This window comes from Mus caroli, unplaced genomic scaffold (assembly GCF_978045245.1).
Source record: "Mus caroli unplaced genomic scaffold, Mus_caroli_1 scaffold_19, whole genome shotgun sequence".
Classification (NCBI taxonomy): Eukaryota; Metazoa; Chordata; class Mammalia; order Rodentia; family Muridae; genus Mus; species Mus caroli.
Genome location: NW_028227274.1, coordinates 59,104,129 through 59,129,020, shown reverse-complemented (window position 1 = coordinate 59,129,020; position 24,892 = coordinate 59,104,129). Strand labels below are relative to the sequence as shown.

Sequence of the window (24,892 nt, the reverse complement as noted above, 5' to 3'; positions counted from 1 at the left end):
AGTCAAGTGCTCTGGAAGCTTCCAGCTTCTTCCATGAACAAGGTCAACTTTTCCAAACTGGTGGAGAAAGGCTCCGAGGCTAATGTTTTTAATGCACGCCTTTGTTTGCTTCTGCCCTGACTGTGGCCTTTTTATATTTTATGGGCTTAATGTTCTAATTTCGTGCTAGGGCCCTGAGGCAATTCACCGAAGGATGTGATTTTAGAAAATCCAGGAAATAAAGGAATTGTCCGCCAAAGAGGCATCTGACAATGAATTTTATTAGGGACAAAGCAAATCAACCTGTCGCCAGACTGAGGTATTAGCATGTCCTGGTTTAGTGTAGGTTTGTCTTTTTAATTTAATACTAGCTCTCCGTTCCTGCCGGGGTCAGCTGGGGATACATACCCGGCTCCTTCTCGGCTCACACTCCTGCTTGTAGCAAGCGTCCTGGCCTCTTCCCAAGGCACTTGCCAGTAGTGACCAGAGAGCCTACTGTGCACAGCCTCTGAGCTGGGGGCAGGTCCATGTGCTCAGACAGGGACCACAAGATCTTTTTTTTTTTTTTAATAATTTATTGTAACTCAACTTTCTTTTTTTTTTTAAGATTTACTTATTTATTATATGTAAGTACACTGTAGCTGTCCTCAGACACTCCAGAAAAGGGCATCAGATTTTGTTATGGATGGTTGTGAGCCACCATGTGGTTGCCGGGATTTGAACTAGGGACCTTCGGAAGAGCAGTCGGCGCTCTTAACCACTGAGCCATCTCGCCAGCCCCGAGATCCTTTTTAAGGACCTGATCATTATCATTTGGAGAATGCCCCAGAGGAGGAAGAATTTGTGGGGAGAGGCTAGTGAGAAAGAGCACGGGTCTTTGAATGCTTGCCTGCTCATTCCTCACTCTCATCAGCCTACCACAAGATATCACATCATACTACACATGACTGTGCAAGTGAAACTCCAGGCTCATCATTCACCTACCTGCCAGCGTCTACTTTCCAGGTCTCTAGTTGCCCGAACCTATGGTGGCCCTAGTCTCTGAAGGCTGTATCCCTAAAATCTGACCCTTTGCATCCCTCCCCTACCAACTTAATTCCTAGGGGTGGGGTACTGTGGTTCTTTTAGGAACACCTTAGACCCCACACCCTTTTGTTTCCTGGCGGTTTGACAAAACCCCTCTGAGTGTTTTCCTTTGCCCGCATCTGGGCAGGTAAGCCCTGCCTTCAGAGACCCAGCAGACTGGCCACAGTAGCCCTAGCTGCATCATCAAATCCATCAGGCCACCCAGGATCCTGTGGGCAAGTTGCTTGACTCTCTGAATGCAGGCTCTCCCTCCTTCCAACTCCTCACCACCTCTTCTTCACTCTCAGCAGACCTTGCCTCCCACTTGGAAGAGGAAAATAGAAGTTCAAGATGAAATCTCCCTTAACCTCCCACTGCAAACCCACATCCACATGCGCTCCCATTCTCTCCACGAGCCTGCTTTGGGCTTCTATTGAAGTCCTCCCTCCTCCGTTCTCAGACCAGCCCTTCACCCACACCAATGCCTCCCTCCCACGTACCCTCAGACATCGCTTCCCAGCTTCCTAAAATGCCCCCCACCACCCCATCTCTCTCCCCTGGATCTAAGTTGATTTTTAAACCAACTTCGGTCTCTTCTACCTCAAAACACTCCTCCCCCAATAACACACACACACACACAGTGTTAATTCTTTTCTCCCCACCACGCAAACCTGCCCAACAGCCCAGCCCTCCCACACTTGTGGTACCATTGTCCCTGCCCTGTTCTGCATGCAGCACTTTCTGAGTCAGTCTTCAGTGATAGCAATCAGATCAAGCATGACCCATGTCCATCTCTTCTGGCCTTAGAGCACTTCCCAGCATTTCACATTACTGAAACTCTGCGCTCAGCTCCCTTGTGAGCCCCCTCTGGCTTTGCTCTTCTGCTGTAGCAGGCTTGTCTTTTGAACAGCCCTACCTGTGGACACGCCTCAGAACCACCTCTGGTACCTCCTTCTTTCTCTCTGTGTGTTCTCGGTGGGCATGGTGTCTACATCTAGAGTCCCAAAGAACCTCTTTCCATTGACAAATGTCTTTCTTTTCTCTGACTCTGACCTCTAATTTGTGCCCAAACCAGGTTTCCAAGTACCTACTAGAGACCTGGGGTATATAGCTCAGTGGGGAGTTCTTGCTTAGCCTTCACAAGGCTCTGGTCTCCAACCCCAGCACCCCATCCTGGGCAGCACACATACACACAGAGGAAAGCAAACATCTATTTGCCTTTTGCCCTTTCTAGCCACAGGGTGTATGAAGTAGGACTGATTCTGCTTCTCCTCTGCCATTGCCTCCCTCAACCCTTCCCCAAGCCCACTTCCTGCTACCTCATCTAAAAGGTTCTGCCTACCTGTCTGCACAGACACCCCAGAAGACACACCCTGAACTGCTTCTTACTCACCATCCCATTCCAGCCGGAGTTAGTGGTGGCTGGGACCAGCTCTGGGGACCTCCATAGGTCATTGTTCTATGCCACAGATGTTGCTCCAACCTCTGTTTGCTACCCTGCTGCTTGCACCTCTCACCATTATTGATTTTACCCCTCACTCTACTCTCTGAACACTTGCATAGGCCATGTATAATTCATATGATGTCCTGTCCCTCTAGGGTTCAAATTACCCTGCTCTCCAACCAGCCTCAAGCTAAGGAAACCTCTAAAATGGAGTCTGCCTTGTGTTGTCCCTTTGTGCCCTTCAGTCCCCGAGTCTAAGTCCTCCTGTGCCCTGCCAGCAAGGCCTTCACTCGCCTCTCCCCTTAGTTGTAACCTTTCCCAGGGCAGAACAAGGTTAAGACAGAGTGTCACTGTATAGGTAACAAGTTCAAGTTGTCTTGAACTTGTTATGTAAACCAGATTGGCCTCCAACTCAGAGCAAGCCTCTGGTCTCTGCCTCTGGAGTTCTAGGATTTCAGGCATTGGACACCACTCCCAGCTTCAGCCATACCATCTGCCTCAAGATCTTCTACCAGCTGCCCCTCTGACCAGGATTCTGCTGATCCAGACTCCCTCACACCTAGCTCAGAGGAAATGAATACCATTTCCTCTGGGAATCCTTCTACTTCCCCTAAGAAGAGATTCCTTCTTCCTGTTATTTTATAGTAATTGCTAAGGTACTCAGTTCTATTGCTAAGGAGCTTTCTAAACATTTCTGCTTAGAACTCCCTTCCCCCTCCTGACAACTCTTGGAGGTAGAAAATGGTAATTATCTCCACTTCTCAGATAAACCAAGGCACAAAGAATGCCTAGAATTGCCAAGCTCACTTAATAAGAAACAAAGCCAAACTTTAAATCCAGATCGTGTGACTTCAGTGTAGCTTTCAGACACCATACCATTCCACAGGAAGAGGCTATTCACCCTTTGATGTACACTACAGCTATTTGTTTAACAGGTACCTCTCTCATTAGCCTTGGAAATTCTGCAGGCATACAGACCATGTGGTCTCCAGTAGTAGGTATTCAATAAATATCTGCCTGGTGTCTAAATGTAGATTAGTCTCCCGTGTCCTCACACACTACATACCACCCACTCCTGTCACCTGGTCCTGTGTGCTTCTCCCTGGAATGTGCATTTGTCACTTTTCTTGTCCCTGTGGCCAAATATCACAAGAACAACTTATATTAGAAAGGTTTATTATGGGGGCTGGAGGGATGGCTCAGCAGTTAATAGCACTGACTGCTCTTCCAGAAGTCCTGAGTTCAATTTCCAGCAACCACATGGTGGCTCACAACCATCTGTAATGGGATCTGATGCCCTCTTCTGGTGTGTCTGGGGAGAGCAACAGTGTACTCACATATATAAAATAAATAAATCTTTAAAAAAAGAAAGAGTCCGGGTGGTGGTGGCACACGCCTTTAATCCCAGCACTTGGGAGGCAGAGGCAGGCGGATTTCTGAGTTCAAGGCCAGCCTGGTCTACAAAGTGAGTTCCAGGAGAGCCAGGACTACACAGAGAAACCTTGTCTCGAGAAAAAAAAAAAAAAAAAAAGAAAAGAAAAGAAAAATTTACTATGGCTCACAGTTCACAGGCCATGAAGGAAGGAAAGATGGTGGCAGGAACTTTGGTTACATGTCAGCTGGCCAGAAAACAGAGAAAGAAAAATACAAGCAGGCCCTACCCAGACATACCCACAGGAGTATCTTTTAGGTAATTCTAAAGTCCAGTCACCACTAAGGATTAATTATCATATGTGCTTATGTGGGTCCTAAACTTTCGCGGAAATGTATGTTGACACATATTTCTAGAGTGAAAGCTATCAGCAGATTTCCAACCAGTCCTTGAGGAACAGCCGCCTCAAATATTCCCAGGGTATTCCCATTCTCTCCTGGTCAGTGTCCCCTCAACAAACACAGTAGCCTACATCCTGAGTCTTTTCTGTATTTTGGACTTTCTTCTTCCCAATTCTACAGCCTAGCAGTACAGAGTTCTGTTTGGGGTTCCCTTACCAAATACCAAGGTGGTTCTCACATTCTGACTCGCTCAGTACCTGCAGCCTGTCCTCTCCGTGGTGCTTAAAAGTTCCTGCTGTCTTTGGGGCTAAATTTAAATGTCTCTTGGGGGTTGGGTGCCCCTCCTCCATGCTTCCATGAGCTTTGTCTTCTCTCGACAAGGTGTACCAGACATCTGAACTGTAATTACTAGGTTATTCACTGTGTCTCCCACGTGGGTGATTTTTGAGTCAACTGCTTGCTTTGTTTCTCTTTACGTGCCCCAAGCCTAGCTAGGCGCGATCCAAACATATAGAGCTCAGGTAAGGGTTTGTTTAGAGATTCAACACACTAGTGACAACTCATGCCTCATTCACGGGGTCCTAAACACTGTGTGAAATGAAAACTCGGAAGCTGGGGACAGTGATCAGGAAGTTCAAAGATGAATAAAGGCGCCGCAGGCATCAAAAAACCTAGACAGTAAATCCCTTCAAAGGGTAAGAATTAAGATGCAGGAGACCTTTTTTTTTTTCTTTTTTTTTTTTTAAAAATCATGGCGGCCCAGAGGGCGGGTCTAGATCGGGACACGCCTTCGAGCCAATGGCAGAGCTGGTTAGCCTTCGTGGCTCAGCCCTCTTGGATGGGATAGCCCACTCCAGCTGCAAGACTACACTTCCCAACGTGCCGCGCGGCCCGGTGACGCGGAGCCGGAAGTGAGGAACATGAGGTTCTAGGGCGCGAGGGAAGCGGCTAGCGGGGGCGAGGGGGCGTGCACGTGAATCCCCTGGCCGGATCTCTGGCATGGCCGAGGCCAGGAAGCGGCGGGAGCTGCTTCCCCTCATTTACCATCATCTGTTGCAAGCAGGCTACGTCCGCGCGGCGCGGGAAGTAAAGGAGCAGAGCGGCCAGGTAAGCGTCAGATGGCCCAGTACAAGATCTAGAGAGCAGTAGCCCGCTCCCCTCCCGGGAGACCTGGCCAGCGGGAGTCAGAGATGCGGGCTAGGGTGGAGGAAGAACATTAAGCTCTGCTCTACTCCCTGGGACTTATAGCCACCTCCCAGGGCTCAGTTTCCCCATGGGTGCAGTGGGCGGGCCGGAAACTGGTCCGACTAGTGCAGCTTTGTAATTCCCGCCCGGGTTCCTGGTAGCGGCAGGTTTAAGTTTCCCTAGGATCTGGCCACGTGGCTCTATGCAGTTTCCCTGGGACACCACATGGGAGTCCAGCTGGAGTGGATTGTCACCACTGTTGTTGGGAACACGGAGACGAAGGTCCCCTAAGTTGATGATCTAGAATGCAGGGCGTGCAGGCCCTTGGCTGTCTTCAGTTATGACAAGACTTGAACCCGTGGTGCGGTGATTTCAAAGTTCATTCATTTGGCAACTTTTGTTTTGTTTTGTTTTTTCAAGACAGGGTTTCTCTGTATAGCCCTGGCTGTCCTGGAACTCACTCTGTAGACCAGGCTGGCCTCGAACTCAGAAATCCGCCTGCCTCTGCCTACCAAGTGCTGGGATTAAAGGCATGCGCCACCACTGCCCAGCTGGCAACTTTTAATTTGGCCCTGTGGTGCTGATGATGAAATGGGACGGGCCAGTTTCAGACTCCTCTGCCCGTCTCACAGCCTAATAGCTGGTACAAAAAAAAAAAAAAAAACCCAAAGTGACTGTACAGTTAACATATTAAGCTATAGAACGAGAAATTGGAGATGCTAAAACATGGGTGGAAGAACCTGGGTGGGAAATATCCAGGACTGCTTCCCTAAGGATGTAGTAGCTGATCTGAGATCTCGAGGGAGATGGGTATTTAGAAGCTCTAATGCGAGGCTTCTGAGTGTCCTAGCCACCAGAAAGTTTGCTGAGCCTGAAGTTTGAAATACATGACTAGGAATGGAGTCTCCCAAAGCAGACAGACAGGAATGGCCGATGGGTAGTCTTCCCAGAACTGTGTATGATTAAGTCACTGGTGAAATGGATTTTGACCTGGAGGATCCTGGATGTGGTAGTGTCTGCCTTTAATCCCAGCACTCTAGATGTAGAAGCAGGTAGATCTCTTTTTTTTTGGGGGGGGGGGGGTGTTTTGAGACAGGGTTTCTCTGTATAGTCCTGGCTGTCCTGGAACTCAGAAAGCCGCCTGCCTCTGCCTCCCAAGTGCTGGAATTAAAGGCATGTGCAACCACCGCCCGGTTGGTAGGTCTCTTAAGTTCAAAGCTAGCCTGGTCTACATAGTGAGTTCAAGACCAGCCAAGGTTTGCATGATGAGACCCTATCTCAAAAAAAAAAAAAACAAAAAAACAAAAAAACAAAACAAAAAAAAACTTAAGCTGGGGTTGGGGGCACCCTGAGTTGGCCCATAACTTTAATTCCATCACTCTGGGGACCAAAAAGGATGGATTTCTGTGAGTTCAAGGCCAGCCTGATCTACATAGTGAGTTCCAGGACAGCCAAGGCTACACAGAGAAACTCTGTCTTGAAAAACAAAAAAACAAACTTAAAGCCCAAAGTTGCTGGGCCCTTAAGATGTTATCTATTGCTTTCTTAATCTTCCTGTATGGTTCTCCATGTCCATTCATACTCAAACTATAAAGCAGGAAGTGGGTTATAGTGCCCATTGTTGTGGTTCCTGTGCCCAAGCAAGAGTTCCCTGCTCTCACAGAAAAGATGCAAATACAAACAAACAAACATATATATATACTTAAATACATATATGTATGTGTATTTAAGTATTTATGTATGTGGCTTAGCATATCGTGGCAGGTGCTGGCCAGAATAAGGCTAACAAGTGTCAGCCCTCAGTTGCTTTAATGGGGAAGATGACATTGGAGTAGAGACTAGAAGGAAATGAGGAGATAGGCTGTGTGGTTGGCAAGAGAGAGAAAGTCTCAGTAGCAAGAATGGCAAAGCCCTATTAGGAACTGGTAGCCCAATTTACTTTGTCATGACGATACGGTTGGAGCAGGATGGAACTGACTGACTGGACTGTGCCCTTCAGACCTGACAGGGTTTCTCTGTATAGCCCTGGCTCTCCTGGAACTCACTCTATAGACCAGGCTGGCCTTGAACTCAGAGATCTGCCTGCCTCCATCTCCTGGGAGTAGAGGGAGAGACTGTCCATTTCCCTCTTACATTTATGGTGCTGTAAAGAAGGATCCTGAAGTTTGCAGAGGTCGAAGATGAGCTGAGCGGTCCAATCGGTGCTCTCCCTGACTCCAGGCCAGTCTGTTTACGTGCTAGCGTGTTCTTTCCTTTGCACATGGCTCTTTGGAGTCCATTGGAGCTATTCAGTCTTAATGTTCACACAGAGTGTGTGCTCCTCACCTTAGGCCTGGATTCTACCTGTCAACCTCTGTTTTAACTCCGACCCTAGCACTCAGTCTCTTTCCAGACATCCCCTGGGTTCCGTTATGTCACGTGGAAGCTTTCAGGGTTTGGGCTGTCTTGTGTTTGGGGGGAGATTGACTAGCCAGGAAGCCCTGTCATATGGCTTCCATCCCTGTACTGTAGTAGAATGCTGGGTAATGCTAGTTTAGACTGTTGAGTGCCTACCTCTCAGAGGTGCCCCTTCCCGATGTATCATATTGAAAGGTTTGTAGCTGGAACTGTTTGTCCTTCTTGACTCTGGAAGGCTGTGAATGGTGCTGGTGAAGCCCAGAGGAACTGGAAGAGCAAACGGCATTTTCCAAAGCACTTGTTGCAGGCCCTGATGTCAGGGAGCATCAGGCCCAGGGAGGATGCCTAGCGGGTTGGGTATTTTTTTTTTTTTTGAAGCGCTCTCTCTCCATTTCTCTACAGAAGAGTTTCCTGACTCAGCCCGTCACCCTTCTGGACATCTATACACACTGGCAACAGTAAGTCTGGTGGAATGGAAGGGAGGGAGCAGGGATACCCTAACACGTCATCTTTGCATTGAGCTAGTATGTGAATGTGTTCTAATGGTCCACTGTGGGCATACTTGTCACCTTCATTAGGTCGGTTCCACCTCCCCCACTTTCCATGTGTGTTCTGTTTTAAAGACAGGATCTCACTATGTAGATCAGGCTACCCTTGAACTCACAGAGATCCTGTTGCTACTGCTGCCTCTTGCGTGCTGGGACAATTGGAGTGTGTCTTGGGAGGCAGAGGCAGGCGGATTTCTGAGTTCAAGGACAGCCTGGTCTACAAAGTGAGTTCCAGGACAGCCAGGGCTATACAGAGAAACCCTGTCTCGAAAAAACAAAACAAAATAAAACAAAACAAAAAACCAAATGCTCACACCTTTAATTTACCCAGCACTCCGGGGAGATTGGGGTAGTCAGGTCTCTGAGTTCAAGTCCAGCCTCGTCTACAGAGTGAGTTCTAAGGGTCTCAAGAAAGAAAGGAAAAGAAATGGGACAGCTGGGTTTTTATTTTTTTATTTTTGTTTTGTTTTGTCTTTTCAAGACAGAGTCCCTGGGTAGCCCTGGCTGTCCTGGAACTCCCTCTGTAGACCAGGAACTCAAAGATCCACCAGCCTCTGCCTCCCAAGTGCTGGGACTAAAAGGCATGAGCCTGCACGGCCTGGCTTGTTTTTTCTTTCTTGTTGCTGATGTTGTAATCGCTGCGGCAGGCACAAGTCAAAGGAGATGCTAGTGGTAGTGAGAACTAGTGAAAGCAGGAGCCTGGCGCCCAACCTGAGCGCTTACCATCTGAGCTGCTGAAAAGTGAAGTTGGTAGTGACAGTTCCATCGTAGCAGCTCCGAAGGCAGGGGACGCCAGGCTCCGGAGGAGAGCTCCGGTCAGTGAAAATCTTGCCCACCCTCCCTCCATACTTTTAATACTCCCCTGCTGCTCGACAAGCTCGGAGCACCGGTGCGTCCTTGCCCAGGTGTGTGGGTGTTGCTTACTGTGCTTCCTTCCCCAGCAAACTGTTGGAGCTGTGCCACACAGTTTCCTGCCTCTGCCCCCTCTGTGGGTGAGGGGTACAGAGTGGGCCAAAGATCTCACCCACCGAGCCAGTCTAGAGCAGCGATTACCTATCAAGTCAAACCCAGTCAAACGAGCTACCTGACCTTGAGCAACGTTTGTGACCTCCTAGAGTAACCTCATCTGTAAAGTGAACTTTATCATCACGTATTGTGAAGAAGTTCAAACACAGTGATCTATTTAATAACAGTCCTAAAACTGGCCAGTGAGATCTGTCCTGCTACTGGTCCTCAGATACTGTTCTTGATATGACAGAGAACAAGCAAGAAGGGGAAAAATCCCTGTTCTTGTGAAATTCACATTCTGTTGGGGGATGGGGTGGGGGATGGAACAAACTTTTATACGTGTAATAAAGCCTCTTCTAACAGCTTCCTGGCAGGTGGCCTTCCTAGGAAGAAGGAACCTGGATAACAGAGCCCAAGCTGTTGACAGCAGTGTCAAACCCAGCTAGGAAGAATGGGGCTTAATGACTTCCTGCCGGTAGGAGGGTGGAATCAAAGTTCAAGGGACTAAGCTGTCTGAAGACTTAACAGCACACACACATACACACACACACACACACACACACATACACACATACACACACTCCCCACTCTGCTTCCTTCCAGATTCCAGTTCAATGATGGTTCCTTTCTCTAGGTGTGTGCCAGATACTGGGTGGGATGCCGTATGAGCTGCCGTCCTCCTCTCTGGGGGCCTGTTTGTATAGTAGTGGAGTTGTCCAGAAATCAACCAGAGAAGGAAACGAAACTGAATGGCAGGGCGGAGTGCTGGGGAGGGCGGGGGGAGGAAGGGGTGTCAGCAAAGATGCTTCACGCCAAACTCAAGAGTAACAGAGGCTCCTTCCTCTTTGATGACTCTAGCTTGTGTCAAGTTAACAGGCAAAACCAGCCAGGACAGCACCACGAGAGAAGGACTCGGTTCTAGGGTGGGGAGAACCTGGATGGTTCTGTGCAGCCTATGTGTGGGCTGTGGCCAGTCAGCCGATGGTTGTGAGCTGCTGCCGTTCTGTCACCTCGTCGGCTGCTTGGGACCCTGAGACTGGTTAAAGTGCATTAGGAAGTGGGTGAAGAACAGATCATTTCTGCACTGTATTGGCGCCACTGTCTAAACTCTGTGTGCCTGTTTCCTTTGAGGACTGAAGAGGTAGATAGGTATCTTTCCAAACCTCATGGATTGGTCCCGTCTCCCCTGCCCTGCAGGACCTCAGAGCTTGGCCAGAAGCAGAAGGCAGAGGATGATGAGACCCTTCAGGCTAAGAAGTCTCGAGTGTCGGATCCTGTTAGCAGCTCAGAGAGCTCGGAACAGGAGGAAGAGGAGGCAGCAACCGAAAAGGCCAAAGCCAGTAAGAGCCCTCCTTGCTGTGTGGAATTGGGACCCGACTGCAAGTCGTGGGCTTCTAGTCTGCTCTACAGGGGTGTCTGCCTCTGAATCATTGTTTAGTGTAAAACAAGAAAAGGTGGGGCTTCTCAGAGGAAGGTTGGGGAATACCTGGGAGGCCTTCCTTTGTGGCAGGCATTTTAACCCCTGAGGGCAGGCATTCTAATCCTCTGAGGATCCAAGGATGAATCCTAAGATCCCAGGAGGCTGGGTCTAGTGGCGCACACTTTTAATCTCAGCACAGAGACAAGTGAATCTGAGAATTTGAGGGCAGCCTGGTCGACATAGTAAGTTCCAGGCCAACCAGGGCTACAAAGTGAGAACCTGTCTCCCCTCCCAACCTCCCTTCCCCAACACAGGATGGCCGGCCCACACAGTCAGTCGTTCAGTTCACTTCACAAGGACTTTCCACAGCTCCAGGATGCTGCTGCTAGAGATTGGATGGCGGGGGGGGGGGGGGGGGGGGGGCACGGACCACATCTGTGCAGGTGTTGAGTCCATTTCAGAAGGCTGATAGTTCTGACTTCTGTGTGGCCCTGGGGCTGCTTTCAGACTTGCTGGCTGTTTTAGTTACTGTTCTGCTGCTATGAGGAGGCACCCTGGGCAAAGCAACTGACATAAAAGGAAGCATTTAGCTGAAGGGCTGGCTTACAGTGTCAGGGGAGTTCGTCCATGATCCCCATGGCAGCAGCCAGGTAGGCATGGCACCGTAGCAGTTCCTGTGAGCTTACATCCCGATCTGCAGACAGTGAACAGAAAGCTGGAGACTGGGCTTGGTGTAGGCCTTTGAGACCTCGAAGCGCACCCCCAAGACACACCTCCATCCACCAACCGGGAACCAAACATTCAAATATAGTCTCATTCAAACCACCATACTGATCGTCATTCCCTTATTTTGGCGGTAGTGGTGGGTCTGGTAGCTGTGTGGCCTCGCGTGGGCTCTTTGGCCTCTTCTGTCCTGGCAGAAGCAGCTAGAATGCTACACCCAGCAACTGGCTGTGTCTCTGTGTCCCACAAATATCATATTGCTTATACAGAAGACAGTTTCTTGATTTTTTTAAGTAGGTTTTCTGCTTATAAAAGAAGTGCAGGCTTTATTATAAAATGTTCATTACAGAACATTTGAAAGTTGTTTTAAGAAAAGGCAGGGGAGAAGTCACCCACATTCTTGACATCTATACCCCCACAATCTTGTCTTTCATTTATTCCTCCTGTGTATGTTCTGTCAGATGCTTGAGAGGACATTTTCGGTGCATATTTTATATCTTAATCTTAAATTATAAATGCAAAGCAGGTCCAGTTTATAGACAGAAGCAGAGAGAAGGGAAATGTAAGAATCCCTGTTGCCAGCCCCATCACTTCCTACCCATGTCTCTTGGTCGGCAGCCCATAAACCTGCCCTGTCGCTTCCAGTCAAACAGGAGTCCAGCTGTGTGCATGTGGACTGACCCACAGCGTGCTTCAAACAGAAATGGCAAATGCTTGTGCTAACTAGGTATCTGATAGTAATCGGTTTTTTAAAAATACCTTTCTCTTTGACAGTTTCATACACGTATACAGTATATGTTGATCATGCCCACGCCCAGCTCCCCCAGGGCACGCCCCCAGTATGTCCCCTCTCGTAGTACCCTCTTTTTGTTTCCCGAGTTTGTTTTTTTATTGTTGCAATCAACTGGCTGGATCCAGTTAGTGCTGCCTGCAGGGTGTTGACTGATCCTGTGTAGGTCACCGGGCTACTTCAGGTTCATGAGTATGACCTTGTTGTGACCACGTTTCATCAACTTTGCTTTTTTTTTTTTTTTTTTTTTTGGTTTTTCGAGACAGGGTTTCTCTTTGTAGCCCTGGCTGTCCTGGAACTCACTCTGTAGACCAGACTGGCCTCAAACTCAGAAATCCACCTGCCTCTGCCTCCCAAGTGCTGGGATTAAAGTGCACCACCACTGCCCAGCCAGCTCTGCATCCTTAACACCGGCTATTCTATAATGCTCCCTGAGCCATGTAGGCTTGATATGTGTCCCATTGAGGGCTAAGAGCTCAGGTGTCACTCAGTCTCAACTTTGACAAGTTAGGAGTCTCTGCATTGCTACTGCAGAAAGGTGACTGTGTGTACATGCGTGCGTTTGAAATGTTCTCATGGCAAAATGACAGTAGTAAGTCCCATCACTTATACCCCAATCTTGAGCTAGTACTCAATTTTAAGAAATATATATATATATATATATATATATATATATATATATATGAACATGGTAGCTAGACACACCAGAAGAGGGTATTGGATCCCATTACAGATGGTTGTGAGCCACCATGTGGTTGCTGGGAATTGAACTAAGGTCCTCTGGAAGAGCAGTCAGTGCTCTTAACCACTGAGCCATCTCTCCAGCCCTATAATTGACTTTTTACATTTTGGGTTTTTGGGGTTTTTGTTGTTTCCCCCTAGTTCTTCTTGCGACAGGGTCCTGATATGTACCCCAGACTGGCCTCAAACTCAGGAATATCCTGCCTCAGCTTTCTGAGTGCTAGCATTATAGGCACGTGGCCCCATGTCTGGCTTAATTTAAGAGTCCTCAGAAGTATTTATGGGTAACATGACAGGGTGTGAAGTATTTTCTTCAAAATAATGTATGATGGGGAAGGGAAAATGAAACATTGGGTAAACTGAGGTTGACTACGGGTTGATATAAAGTTACAATAACAGCTGAGGCTGCATATCATACACACACACACACACACAAAAGCTGGAGCTAGGTGACTTTGGTGTACTTCTGGATATTTTTAAAAACTTTGCTCATGTGCAGAAAAGGGAGTGTCAAAGAGCCCCGAAATGAATTCAGTCCTGCTGTTCATTTCAACACCTGTCTCTTTAGTGATAACTTCTTCCCCTGAATGCCTGAGATCCAAAGCACCATTTCTTAAAACCCTCGAGAGTCTGAATATCAGTGTCTCCTACTAGTCCCAGGCTCCTGGGTCAGCACCATTGATGTCCACATAGCTTCCTCTATGGCCTGGGGCTGGCTGCTTGACCACTGCCCTGCCTGCCAGTGACTATCAGGACTGATGGTTGGCACCCGACCCAAAGAGTAGTCCCCAGAGTTGGGCATGTCTTGTAGTGGTAGGTGGTAGGATTGTAAGCCTGTCCTTTCCCTCTGGGGGCTTCCAGGTCTCATGCCATGGAACAGCTGGGAGTCCCTCGGGGATGCAGACACGGTAACCACCATGAGTTCTGGGCTAGGCCTCAGGTCCTCATACTAGCACCAAGCAACCAGTACCAGTAGGACCATTAGATGGCATAAAGTCTGCCCATCGTCTTAGATGAGAAGAACCCGCCTTGCTCACAGCATTTGTGTCTTGCAGCCCCAAGACCGACACCTGTCAATTCTGTAGCCGCAGCTTTGCCATCAAAAGTAAAAGAAAAGGTGAGTTTATTTCCGAGTTACTCATTACCTGTGGGAGCTGTATCCAGTGGAGCATAGCCTGCCATGTCAGGATAGGGTCGTGAGGTTCAGCGTGTGTCTCTAGGTGTCTGTGTCTTCATCTAGCTGTGCCTCGGGTGCCTTTTCTGTGAAACAGAAGTGATGCCTCAAACCACACACACTTGGGCAAGTGCCTTCCTCTGTCGTCCCTGCACCCACTCACCGGTTGTATAAACAGCCCCCCTCCAGTCGCTGGTGTGCTACTAGGCCGTCAGTGCCATCATAAGGAATGCACTGTACACATTTTCTAGATCAAAAAATACTTCAAAAATGTCATTTTCCAGTAATCCATACACACTGTTGCAGACACATAAATGATTGTGTCACCCAAACCAGGTGATAGCTATCGTATGTAAAAGCAATGATGAAATAATAATAGTATCACAGTGAACTATAGTTTCATGTAAAGTAGGAGCTACTCTGACCCAGAAGCAGTAATGCTCCCTTAATGCTTGTGTGAAAGGCATCTTTGTCTTGCTGTAGAGATGAGATGACAAACCAGTGGACTGTGAAAGGCCAGAGCTGACTGCTCTTAGTCTATGGGAGAGGTGGGCCTTGTAGGACCCAGTGTCCTCCTGATGCTTTTCACATGTCCTGTCGTGACAGAGTGCTCATCCCTCCCATGCTTTGTAGGGAAAGACCAAGACAGCCAACAAGACGGTGAACTCTGTGCTGCACCCTGGGTCCGGAAAGACGGTGGTCCACCTGCTCTCTGGGAAGTCACCCAAGAAGTCAGCAGAGCCCTTGGCAAACACCGTCTTGGCCTCAGAAACTGAGGAGGAGGGCAATGCCCAAGCCCTCAGACCCACTGCCAAGTCTGGTGAGACCCCCAGAGCCTGGGGCAAGGGGGCAGGACTGAACACTGGAGAGACATTCTGAGTATGGGTTTGTCTATGTGACAGCCAGGGTCTTACAACAGCCATTTCCACCTTTTCTGACTTCCTAGACTATTTTTTTTTTTAAAGATTTATTTATTATATGTAAGTACACTGTCGCTGTCTTCAGACATTCCAGAAGAGGGTGCCGGATCTCGTTGCAGATGGTTGTGAGCCACCATGTGGTTGCTGGGATTTGAACTCTGGACCTTCGGAAGAGCAGTCGGGTGCTCTTACCCACTGAGCCATCTCACCAGCCCCCTAGACTATTTTAAATTTTCTTTTATTTTATTTGCATCAGTGATTTGCCTGCATGTACGTCTGTATGAGATATCATACTTTGGAGTTATAGACAGTTGTGAACTGCCATGTAGGTGCTGGGAATTGAACCCAGGTCCTCTGGAAGAGAAGTCAGTGCTCTTAACCTCTAAGCCATCTTTCCAGCCCGCTATTTGGGCTTTTTAGAGGGTGGCATTTCCGGCTTCTCTCTCTGGTGGGTTACAGGGAACGCTGTGGTCACTTGGAAACTAAATGAAAAGGTATAAGTCTTATGCAAAATAGGCCTTTGCCCAGCTTGTCCCCCATCCCCCAACTTGATAGCAAATAGTGACTTGATTAACTAGCAGGTACTTCTAGCCTTTCCAAGACCTCAGAGAGGCCCGCAAAAATAGGTAGTGAGGGTCCGTGCTCCAGCTCAGGGACTTTGGGTCAGGGCAGATATCAAACCCTGTACAGGCGAGAAGCAAGTGCAGCCTAAGTTTGACTAACAACCTGCATGGAGGCTCTAGGAGGGGAGAGGACTGTGGGAAGGATCCTCAGTCCCCTGTGTCCCCCCTCAGGAACGGTGTCAGCGGGCCAAGCCAGCAGTTCCAGTGAAGATACCTCCATCTCAAGCGATGAGACAGATGTCGAGGTAATTGCCACCCATCCCCAGGGATTGCTCTCTTCCAGCTTCTGACCCTCTCTTGCTAGCGTTCAGATCCCCAGTGGCCAGTCATCAGCCCAGCAGTTGTTTCCGACAGATGGATAGTTACAGACAGGGCTAGGCAGTTGGGGAATGAGGACCTCAGTACTGCTCTGGATACGCTGGGTATCAGAGTCCAGTGCTGGGAGAGGAAGACACAGGAGCAGAGACCTGAGTAGGAGTAACTGTGACACGTGGCCAGGAGTAGGACTGCCTCGAGGATTCTGAGCCCAGTGGTGAATGTGCGTTTGGGGATAGAATTGGATGGGATCCTTGGTCTGCAGCCTTGTCTCTTTGTAGGATCGTTGGGGGGTGTCATCACAGGGTTTTATGCACCAAAGTGAGGTGGCCTGGCTCGCATCTCAAAAAGATTGCTGCTGTGGCCTGGCCTGGAGGAAGATTTAGAGTAAAATTAGTGAGGCCCACTGGCAGACTGTCAGGTAACAGCCACAGGTGCCAGTGGCAGGAACCAGTATGTCCCATATGTATGACATATATTATTTGGCATAATAGCCAACCTCTACCCCAATACAAAGCCACAAGCTTATAAAAAACAAAAGACAAAAACCATGAGGGTGTTTATATTCCAGTTGTTGGATCTTGGGCATGGGCTTTGTAAATCACAAAACTGTATCACAGTTTCAAAAGGTTGGACACTTAAGTGGGTAGGGGGCCAGCAGGAGCCAGGGATAGACTGTGCCTACGGAGCTGCCCCACCAAACCCAGTGGCCCTGTGTAGCCTGAGCCATCCCCTTCTGTTCAAGACTTGACCACAGCTGTAACTCGCCTCCCGTCTCTCTGTTGGGCCCTGAGTGTAATAAGGCCCACGGGATTCCTCTGGGTCCCTTTACTCCAAGCCTTGCTCCCGCAAATTCAGCTCCTACGTGTACAGCACTGGCAACAGGAAACCAGTGCGGAGCTCCTGCCTCGGAGAGGCGTTTGAAAGAGGGTGGTGCCATAGGCTGGTGTGGGGCGTGAGGGGCAGCATGAAACAGGCACTGACTGGCCTGCTGGCTACCTCAGGCCTTTCGGGATTTTGGAATGCTAAGGAAGTCCCAGGAAGAAGTTCAAGTCAGTGCAGATCCAGGCTCCTCTGTCCGGACAGTACCTCAGTCAGATACTTTTTAGGTTGAGTGGCCCCTCAGGATGGACCATCTTATAAACATGTCAGTGGGTAGGTAGGCGCGGTGGCTGAGTTCTGCCCCAAAGGTAGCCAGGGGTCCTTATAAGCCTTTTGTGCTGCCTTTAAATGATCTGGGCCTTTTTAGGGGAAGGGTGTAAGATTCTCTCTGCCTCTGGGAGATGGAAAGGAACATGCTTTTAAGAAGGGGCTTGTATTCCTTTTCTGTTGCTAAGAACAGCCCCCATAGGCTCATCTATCTGAATGCTTGGTCACCAGGGAGTGGAACTATTTGAAAGGATTACAAGGGTTAGGAGGTGTGGCCTTGTTGGAGAAATCCCATCACCACTGGGGGTGGGCTCTGAGGTCTCAAAGGTTTCCAAAGTCCTTTTGTCTTTGTCTACCTGTGGATCAGGGTGCAGCTCCCAGCTACTTCTCCGGCAACACGGTCTTCCTTTTAAACGACCACCTTGGTCACGGCGTCTCTGCACAGCAATAGGGCAGTGACTCAGACACCAAAGCAAGTTTTTTTTTTTTTTTTAAGATTTATTTATTTATTATATGTAAGTACACTGTAGCTGTCTTCAGACACTCCAGAAGAGGGCGCCAGATCTCGTTACGGATGGTTGTGAGCCACCATGTGGTTGCTGGGATTTGAACTCTGGACCTTTGGAAGAGCAGTCAGGTGCTCTTACCCACTGAGCCATCTCACCAGCCCCCAAAGCAAGTTTTTTAAGAAAAGAGTTTAGTTGAACTTACGGTTTCAAAAGGTTAAGAGTTTGTGACGGCAGAGCAAAGGCACAAGAACTGGAACCGCTCGGAGCTCGAACCCCGATTCACAAGCAGGAGGCAGTGAGAAAACGCAGGGCATAAGCCTACCCCAGTGACACACGTCCTCCAGTGGGGCAAACACTTCTCGCAGTTGGGAGCCTATGGGGCCGTTCCCGTTCAGATTGACAGAGAGCTGACGGCAGAGGGGGGAAGGCTCTTCTTGTGCTGCATCTCTTGCCTGCTTCTAGGTGAAAGCCTCAGCAAAACCACCCCAGGCCAAAGCCTCAGCAGCCCCTGCCAAGGATCCTCCAGCAAGAACAGCCCCAGGCCCTACCAAGTTAGGGAATGTGGCGCCCACACCTGCTAAACCAGCCAGGGCGGCGGCGGCAGCTGCTGCTGCTGCTGTGACTGCTGCTGCTGCTGCTGCAGCAGAAGAGTCTGAGAGCAGCGAGGAGGACTCAGACAGTGAGGACGAGGCCCCTGCTGGTCTGCCCAGCCAGGTGAGTCCAGGGAGGGTTATCCCTGACCCGCTGCCTGTAGTCCCCGATGCTGGCAAAGCCACTGTGTGGAGAACTCCTGCTAAGGGCCCATTCTAGAGTTTATGGAGAGAGAAACAATGGCGACTGGCCAGGGGGCTTCGGTACCTGTGGGAACGTCCACTGGGCTCACACTGCTGCCAGAGTGGCTGATGCCTTTGGGGAGTTGGGGGGTTGTCCTGCACCTACTCTGGTGATGTTAATTTTCTTGGTTTTCGTGTGTGGTCAGTGTAGCTGCCCTCAGCACAACTGCTAAGAAGAGACCTGAGGCTTTCTTCATTCTGAGTCAGTTTCCCTATAGCCCAAGCTGGCCTCTAACACATTCTCTTCCTGTCTGGGCGCCCCAAATTTGGGGGTCACAGGCACGTGCTATCTTGCTGTCTTAAGTTTTCTATCGCTTCAGAGCCATCATCACAAAGCAACTTATAAAGAGAGAATTCAAGTGGGTGCTTACAGTTCAGTTCCATGGCCGTGATGACTGAGAACATGGTGTCAGCCAGGCATGGCACTGGAACAGTAGCTAAAAGCCTTAAAACTGGTCCGCAGGCAGAGAGAAAGCTACCTTCAAAGCCATTTAGTACACCTTCTCTAATAAAGCCAGGCTTTCCAAACGCTCTCATCGATGGAAGGGGTAGGGGTGGGGGGGGGGACACAGCAAGTATTCAGATATCACATGCCCCCCTCCAGTGAGTCCTGAGAATGTTCAAGGGCTTGGTTCTCTCTTTAGCCAAACCAGACCCTGAGCCAGCAACCACCAGGGAGAATCTCTTTTGTTCCTCTTCTGGGGCCTTTCCCATGGAGTGTAATTCAGTTAGCAGTCTCCCAGTCCTGCACACCTGCCGGGCGGAGCAGAAAGGACTAGAAAGCCTTTAGAGGTAGAACAGGAAGAAGTGAAGGGGTCTGTATCCAGGACTGGGGCAGGGGCGTGGCAGTTATTAAAATGTTAAAGAAGAGTTGGTTGACAACATGAAGTGGACAAGGAAGGACCCAGAAGGAGATGTGACTACAGACCTATAGTTGAAGGGCGTAGAGGATATAGTTGGCTGCTGACGTTCTGTGGCAAGTTACAAGGTGGGCAGACCCAGCCTACTTGGGGCTGCATTGTGGGTGTTGGTTCAAGTCTGAAGAGAGGAGCCAAATGCAGCTTGTGTACAATTAACTGCCCCTCTACACAGAAGGCCTGGGAAGGTCCAAAGCCATTTATTTTCTAGGAAGCTTAGGGCAGAGCAGACAAGGCCGTCATGAGAAGACTGTAGAAGCTTGTAGCCACCCTACCAAACAGGGAGGCAGTGGTGAGCCTTTGGCTGAGAACAGTGAGGAGAATGGATAAAGAGAAGGCCAGTGAAGGAACAGTAGTTCTCAGCCTCCCTCATGCTGTGAGCCTTAAATACAGTTCCTCATGTTGTGAGGACCCCCAACCACAAAATCATTTCATGGCTACTTCATAACTGTAATTTTGCTACTGCTATGAATCAAAATGTAAATATCTGGTATGCAGGATATCTGATGTGTGACCCCACAGGGGGTCGTGACCCACAGGATGATGACAGCTGATCTAGGAGTCCTGTCTACCACAGGAAGCCCTGGGGAGTTTGAGCCTTTTTCCATGCTCAGGCTGTTCTTTAAGAACTTTGCATACTCCTTCTCTGCCTTAAGCATTGCTGGCTAGTTAATGAGCCAGACAGTCTCACAGGCCAGCGCTTGTGCCCACAGAACAGACTATTCCAGCTAACGATTTAACCATTTACGTGCTAGGGCTGTCCAGGGCCAGAATGAAAGCCACTATACTGGTGTCACTGGGTGCTGAGGAGGTCAGTGCCCAGGAAGCCGAGGGCCAGCCGGGGTGGCTGGGGCACCAGTGAAGGTGAGAAAGGAAAGTGATATCTCCAGAGCCTCTGGGCTTCTTCCTGATGGCATCACCTAAGGACTGAAAAAGAAGAACGAACTATTCTTTCCCTTCGCCAGGTAAAGGCCTCTGGAAAAGGTCCCCATGTCAGAGCCGCCTTGGTGTCTGCCAAGGGGATCTCTGGGAAAGGGCCCATCTCAGCAGCCAAGGGGATCTCTGGGAAAGGGCCCATCTTAGCAACCCCAGGGAAGACTGGGCCCGCAGCCACCCAGGCCAAGGCAGAAAGGCCAGAGAAGGACTCGGAAACCAGCAGTGAAGACGATTCTGAGAGTGAGGATGAAATGCCAGTCACTGTGACCACTCCTCAGGTAAAGCCTGGGGGTGGGGTGGAGGGGGGGCATCATAGCCCAGACCTGAAGGCTGCTAACCTGTCTCCTCAGCTGTTTCCAGCCCCTTTCTCTTCTCCTCAGCTGGGCCCAGCCCCTGTCCCTTCTCCTCAGCTGGGCCCAGCTCCCATCCCTTCTTACTGGTAAGGCTCCCTGCTCCTGTCAGGTCTCTGCCTACATCTGCCTAATGATTTACTCCTCAATTTCTTATACCAGGCAAGGACTTCTGGGAAGAGCCCTCGGGCCAGAGGTACCTCAGCCCCCACCAAGGAGTCATCCCAGAAAGGGGCTCCTGCAGTCACCCCTGGAAAGGCAAGGCCTGTGGTAGTCCAAGCAGGGAAACCAGAAGCCAAGAGCAGTGAGGAGTCAGAAAGTGACAGTGGTGAGACACCAGCTGCTGCGACTCTGACCACGAGTCCTGCCAAGGTGAGGCCAGGTGTGCCTTGTGCTCTGCCTAGAAAGGAAGGCCTCCTTCTTCAAAACCAGAGCATCGTCCCCTGATCTTGCTCTCTGTCGCTCCCAGGTGAAACCTTTGGGGAAGAGCTCCCAGGTCAGACCTGTTTCCACTGTCACCCCGGGGTCATCGGGAAAAGATGCCAACCTGCCCTGCCCTGGGAAGGTGGGGTCAGCAGCTCTCAAGGTCCAAATGGGAAAGAAAGAAGAGGCCTCGGAGAGCAGCAGTGAGGAGTTGGACAGTGACGGGCCTGTGAGCCCAGCCAAGGTAAGTCCTGAGAGGTCTCAGCCCAGGAGCCTACATGGCCCTATATCCCAAGTTCTGTCGTCTGGGTCTCTAATTGCTGCCTGTCTCCTACCTGGGGCTCCCACTGATCTCATTCCAGGCAAAGCCCCCAGGGAAAAAGGCCTCCCCTGCACTCCCTCAGAAGGTGGGGCCTGTGGCCACCCAGGTCAAGACTGACAGGGGCAAAGACCACTCAGGGAGCAGTGAGGAGTTGCCTGACAGCGAAGAGGAGGCAGCACCAGCAGCCTCTGCTGCTCAGGTGGGGACCAGGGAAGAGAGGCAGTCTGGCTGTCCTGGCCCGCCCCAGTCGGAAACCCCACCTCTCAGAATTAGATGGGTTCTGGTTAGTAGGAAGACCAGGGGGAGCTGCATCTCAGAACGAATGAGTCCAGGAGTCTCCCCCAACCTTCATCTGCACTTTCTCCACAGGCTAAGCCAGCTCTGGAAAAGCAGGTGAAAGCTTCGTCTAAGAAAGGCACGCCTGCATCCGCGACAGGAGCGAGCACCTCATCCCATTGTAAGGCAGGAGTGGTGACCTCTTCAGCCAGCCTGTCATCCCCAGCTCTGGCAAAGGGCACCCAGAGGCCAGATGTGGACTCTTCCAGTGAGTCGGAGTCAGGAGCTGCTCCCAGCACCCCCAGGGTTCAGGTAAGGGCTGCATTTGCCCAGGTGGGCTCACTCCCAGCCCCCATGGGGCATCTCAGGCCCTTGAGAAACCCTTTCTTCTCCTTGTCATTCTAGGGGAAGTCTGGGGGGAAGGGCCTCCAAGGGAAAGCTGCCTTGGGGCAAGGGATGGCCCCAGTGCACACTCAGAAGACAGGGCCTTCGGTCAAAGCTGTGGCTCAGGAAGACTCAGAGAGCCTCGAGGAGGACTCCAGCAGCGAGGAAGAGGATGAGACCCCAGCACAGGTGAGGTAGGGAGGAAGCAGCCTGAACCAAGACTAGGGATGAGCTCAGCAGAGGCTGCTCTTGGCCCTAGGAGCACAGAATCCTGGGATTCAGACTCACACAAGTCTCACATTCTCCCACCCTCTTGTTTCCTGAGCCCCCTGGCTCTAGGTTCTTACACATCTAGTGCCACGCATTCTGCCCACTGCCACTCTAGACAGAAGTCTGTGGCTTTGGCCTTGGGGAAGTTGCCACCTGGGGCAAGGTGTGGTACAGTACACACCGTTACAGCAGGATAGGGATGTGCAGTGGGGCTAGCCAAGCATGGTACCCGAGATATTTTAAGAGGAGTGTCATGTCGGTGAGGAACTGAAAGTCGTCTGGTGAGGTAGAGGGTAGACTCTTTGCAGAAGCCAAGAAAGTTGGCTTGGGTCGCACCACAAGCAGGATTAAGTGGCAGAGGCCAAGAGCCAGGTTACCTGGGCTCAAGTCCAGTTCTATTCCTGGGGCCTTGGCTACAGTTCCGTCTGACATCAATCCACCCTTGTGGGTATGGGTAAGGCCTCGCCTGCCGGAAGCCCAGGGACCTGCCTTCCTGGCCGCGGGCTAGGCTGCTGGGGGCAGAGTCGCAAGGCATACCACCTGGCCCGAGAGAGCAGGAAATGAAAAGGATCTTGTCGCAGTCTGCGCTATGGGGGACCTTCCTTAAGTCCTAACTCTGTCGTACACATGAGAGGCATTGGGAGTTGGAGCTACTTTGAAACTGACTAGATGGTGATATCTGAGGGAGTCGGGGCCTTTCTCAGGTCCACACTCACCGAATTGCGCTCAGAGCCTATCAGTGTCTGTCTTACTCTGGCTGAGGCCATAGCTCCTAGCTGGGGGGTATAGTGTTTACCTACCATGCACCAGGCCCTGAGTTCCATCTCCGGCACAGCACTGACTCCGTGATGGTTTCTCCTCTGTCTCTGATCCCTGTGGGTTTGTACAAGCTGGACACCCTGACAGGCATTGCGGGGGGCTTGGGGGGGATGAGATTAAGCAGAAGCAATGACTCTATTGTGTTCTTTTAACCTGCTCAGTTCCTAGTTCCTGGGTTGAGACGGATGCTTGAGCTCGAGCCCCCTCTGCATTTCAGGGAGAAGAAAGCACAGATTGACGATTCTATATGGCACTCAGCTTCCATTCTGTAGAGTAGAATTTAATGACACAGAGTCTAGTTGAAAGGGAACCTAAAAAGCAGTTGTGTTTGGGTAGGGTTATATTTAAAAGGCTTTACAGTGCTGAATTTGAATGTGTGTTAGTAAACACGTAGTGTGTTTAATCTTTGCAGAAATCCCATAGATAATGTTTTATTTTTACACCCCTTTTATAGAGATGAAAGTGAGGCCTGGTAAGATTAAGTGGCTTCGTCTTTGTTGTGTTTTGTTTTTGAAATCAGGTCTCACTGCATAGCTCTGGCTGTCATGGAACTTGCTCTGTAGACCAGGCTGGCTTCAGACTCACCGAGCTATGACTATCCCTGCCTCCCAAGTGCTAGTTAAAGGCGTGCACTGCCATACCTGGCATCAGAGACAGGGTTTCTCTGTGTAGCCCTGGCTGTCCTGGAGCTCACTCTGTGTAGACCAGGCTAGCCTCGAACCCAGAAATCCTCCTGCCTCTGCCTCCCAAGTGCTGGGATTAAAGGCGTGCGCCACCATCGCCCAGCAATCTTTTTTTTTTTTTTCTTCTGTTTTTTGTTTTTCAAGACAGGGTTTCTCTGTGTAGCTCTGGCTGTCCTGGAACTCACTCTGTAGACCAGACTGGCCTTAAACTCAGAAATCCGCCTGCCTCCTGAGTGCTGGGATTAAAGGTGTGTGCCACCACGCCCGGCTTGGCATCAGGGATTTCTTAAGCTCACACTGCTGTTAGTTGGAAGAAGGAGCCAGCATCTGCTCAGTGTCTGCAGCATCAGTGTTCTTTGATGAATGCTCTGTTGCCCTTTGCCCTTCCTAATTTCCTTCCCTTCCTTCCAGGCCACGCCCTTGGGGAGACTTCCTCAGGCCAAAGCCAACCCACTTCCCACTAAGACACCTCCAGCGTCTGCATCTGGAAAAGCTGTGGCTGCTCCAACCAAGGCAAGTGGGACCAGAAACCACAAAACACGTTAGGATAAAATCTAAAAGGACCACCCGCTGTCCCACCCCCTGTGATATTACAGCCACACACTAGTAGAAGGATGACTGCCACCCTTTCCTCCTCCAATACCATTGCCACCTCTTGATTCAGGGTAAACCACCTGCGAATACTGTTCCGAACAGCACCGTCTCTGCAAGGGGCCAGCGGTCTGTGCCAGCCGTGGGAAAAGCAGGGGCCCCAGCAACCCAAGCCCAGAAGGGTCCCGTGGCTGGCGCAGGGGAGGACTCAGAGAGCAGCAGTAAAGAGGAGTCTGACAGTGAAGAAGAGACGCCAGCCCAGGTACCCAGCTGGACTTGGGGTTAGAGCACCATGTGTTTTGGCCCAGGCCTACAGGCACACTTG

The 24,892-nt window shown here is 50.2% G+C and overlaps 1 protein-coding gene across 5 annotated transcripts in view; it reads left to right on the top strand.

The window, feature by feature from the left end:
- The first annotated feature begins 5,158 nt into the window (after positions 1-5,158).
- The window catches only part of Tcof1 (treacle ribosome biogenesis factor 1), a 34,938-nt gene continuing 15,204 nt past the window's right edge, over positions 5,159-24,892 (top strand). For 4 of the 5 annotated variants that reach the window (XM_029472095.2, XM_029472094.2, XM_029472093.2 and 1 more), the window contains exons 1-15: positions 5,159-5,368; positions 8,246-8,301; positions 10,597-10,739; positions 14,129-14,190; positions 14,881-15,067; positions 15,962-16,035; positions 18,226-18,477; positions 20,479-20,727; positions 20,962-21,171; positions 21,269-21,466; positions 21,585-21,743; positions 21,914-22,132; positions 22,226-22,393; positions 24,388-24,489; positions 24,641-24,829. In XM_029472095.2, coding sequence (XP_029327955.1) covers positions 5,261-5,368; positions 8,246-8,301; positions 10,597-10,739; positions 14,129-14,190; positions 14,881-15,067; positions 15,962-16,035; positions 18,226-18,477; positions 20,479-20,727; positions 20,962-21,171; positions 21,269-21,466; positions 21,585-21,743; positions 21,914-22,132; positions 22,226-22,393; positions 24,388-24,489; positions 24,641-24,829 — 2,376 coding nt within the window. In that variant the 5' untranslated portion in view covers positions 5,159-5,260. The remainder of the gene's footprint in view (positions 5,369-8,245; positions 8,302-10,596; positions 10,740-14,128; positions 14,191-14,880; positions 15,068-15,961; positions 16,036-18,225; positions 18,478-20,478; positions 20,728-20,961; positions 21,172-21,268; positions 21,467-21,584; positions 21,744-21,913; positions 22,133-22,225; positions 22,394-24,387; positions 24,490-24,640; positions 24,830-24,892) is intronic. The other variant, XM_029472096.2, reaches the window with a different exon arrangement.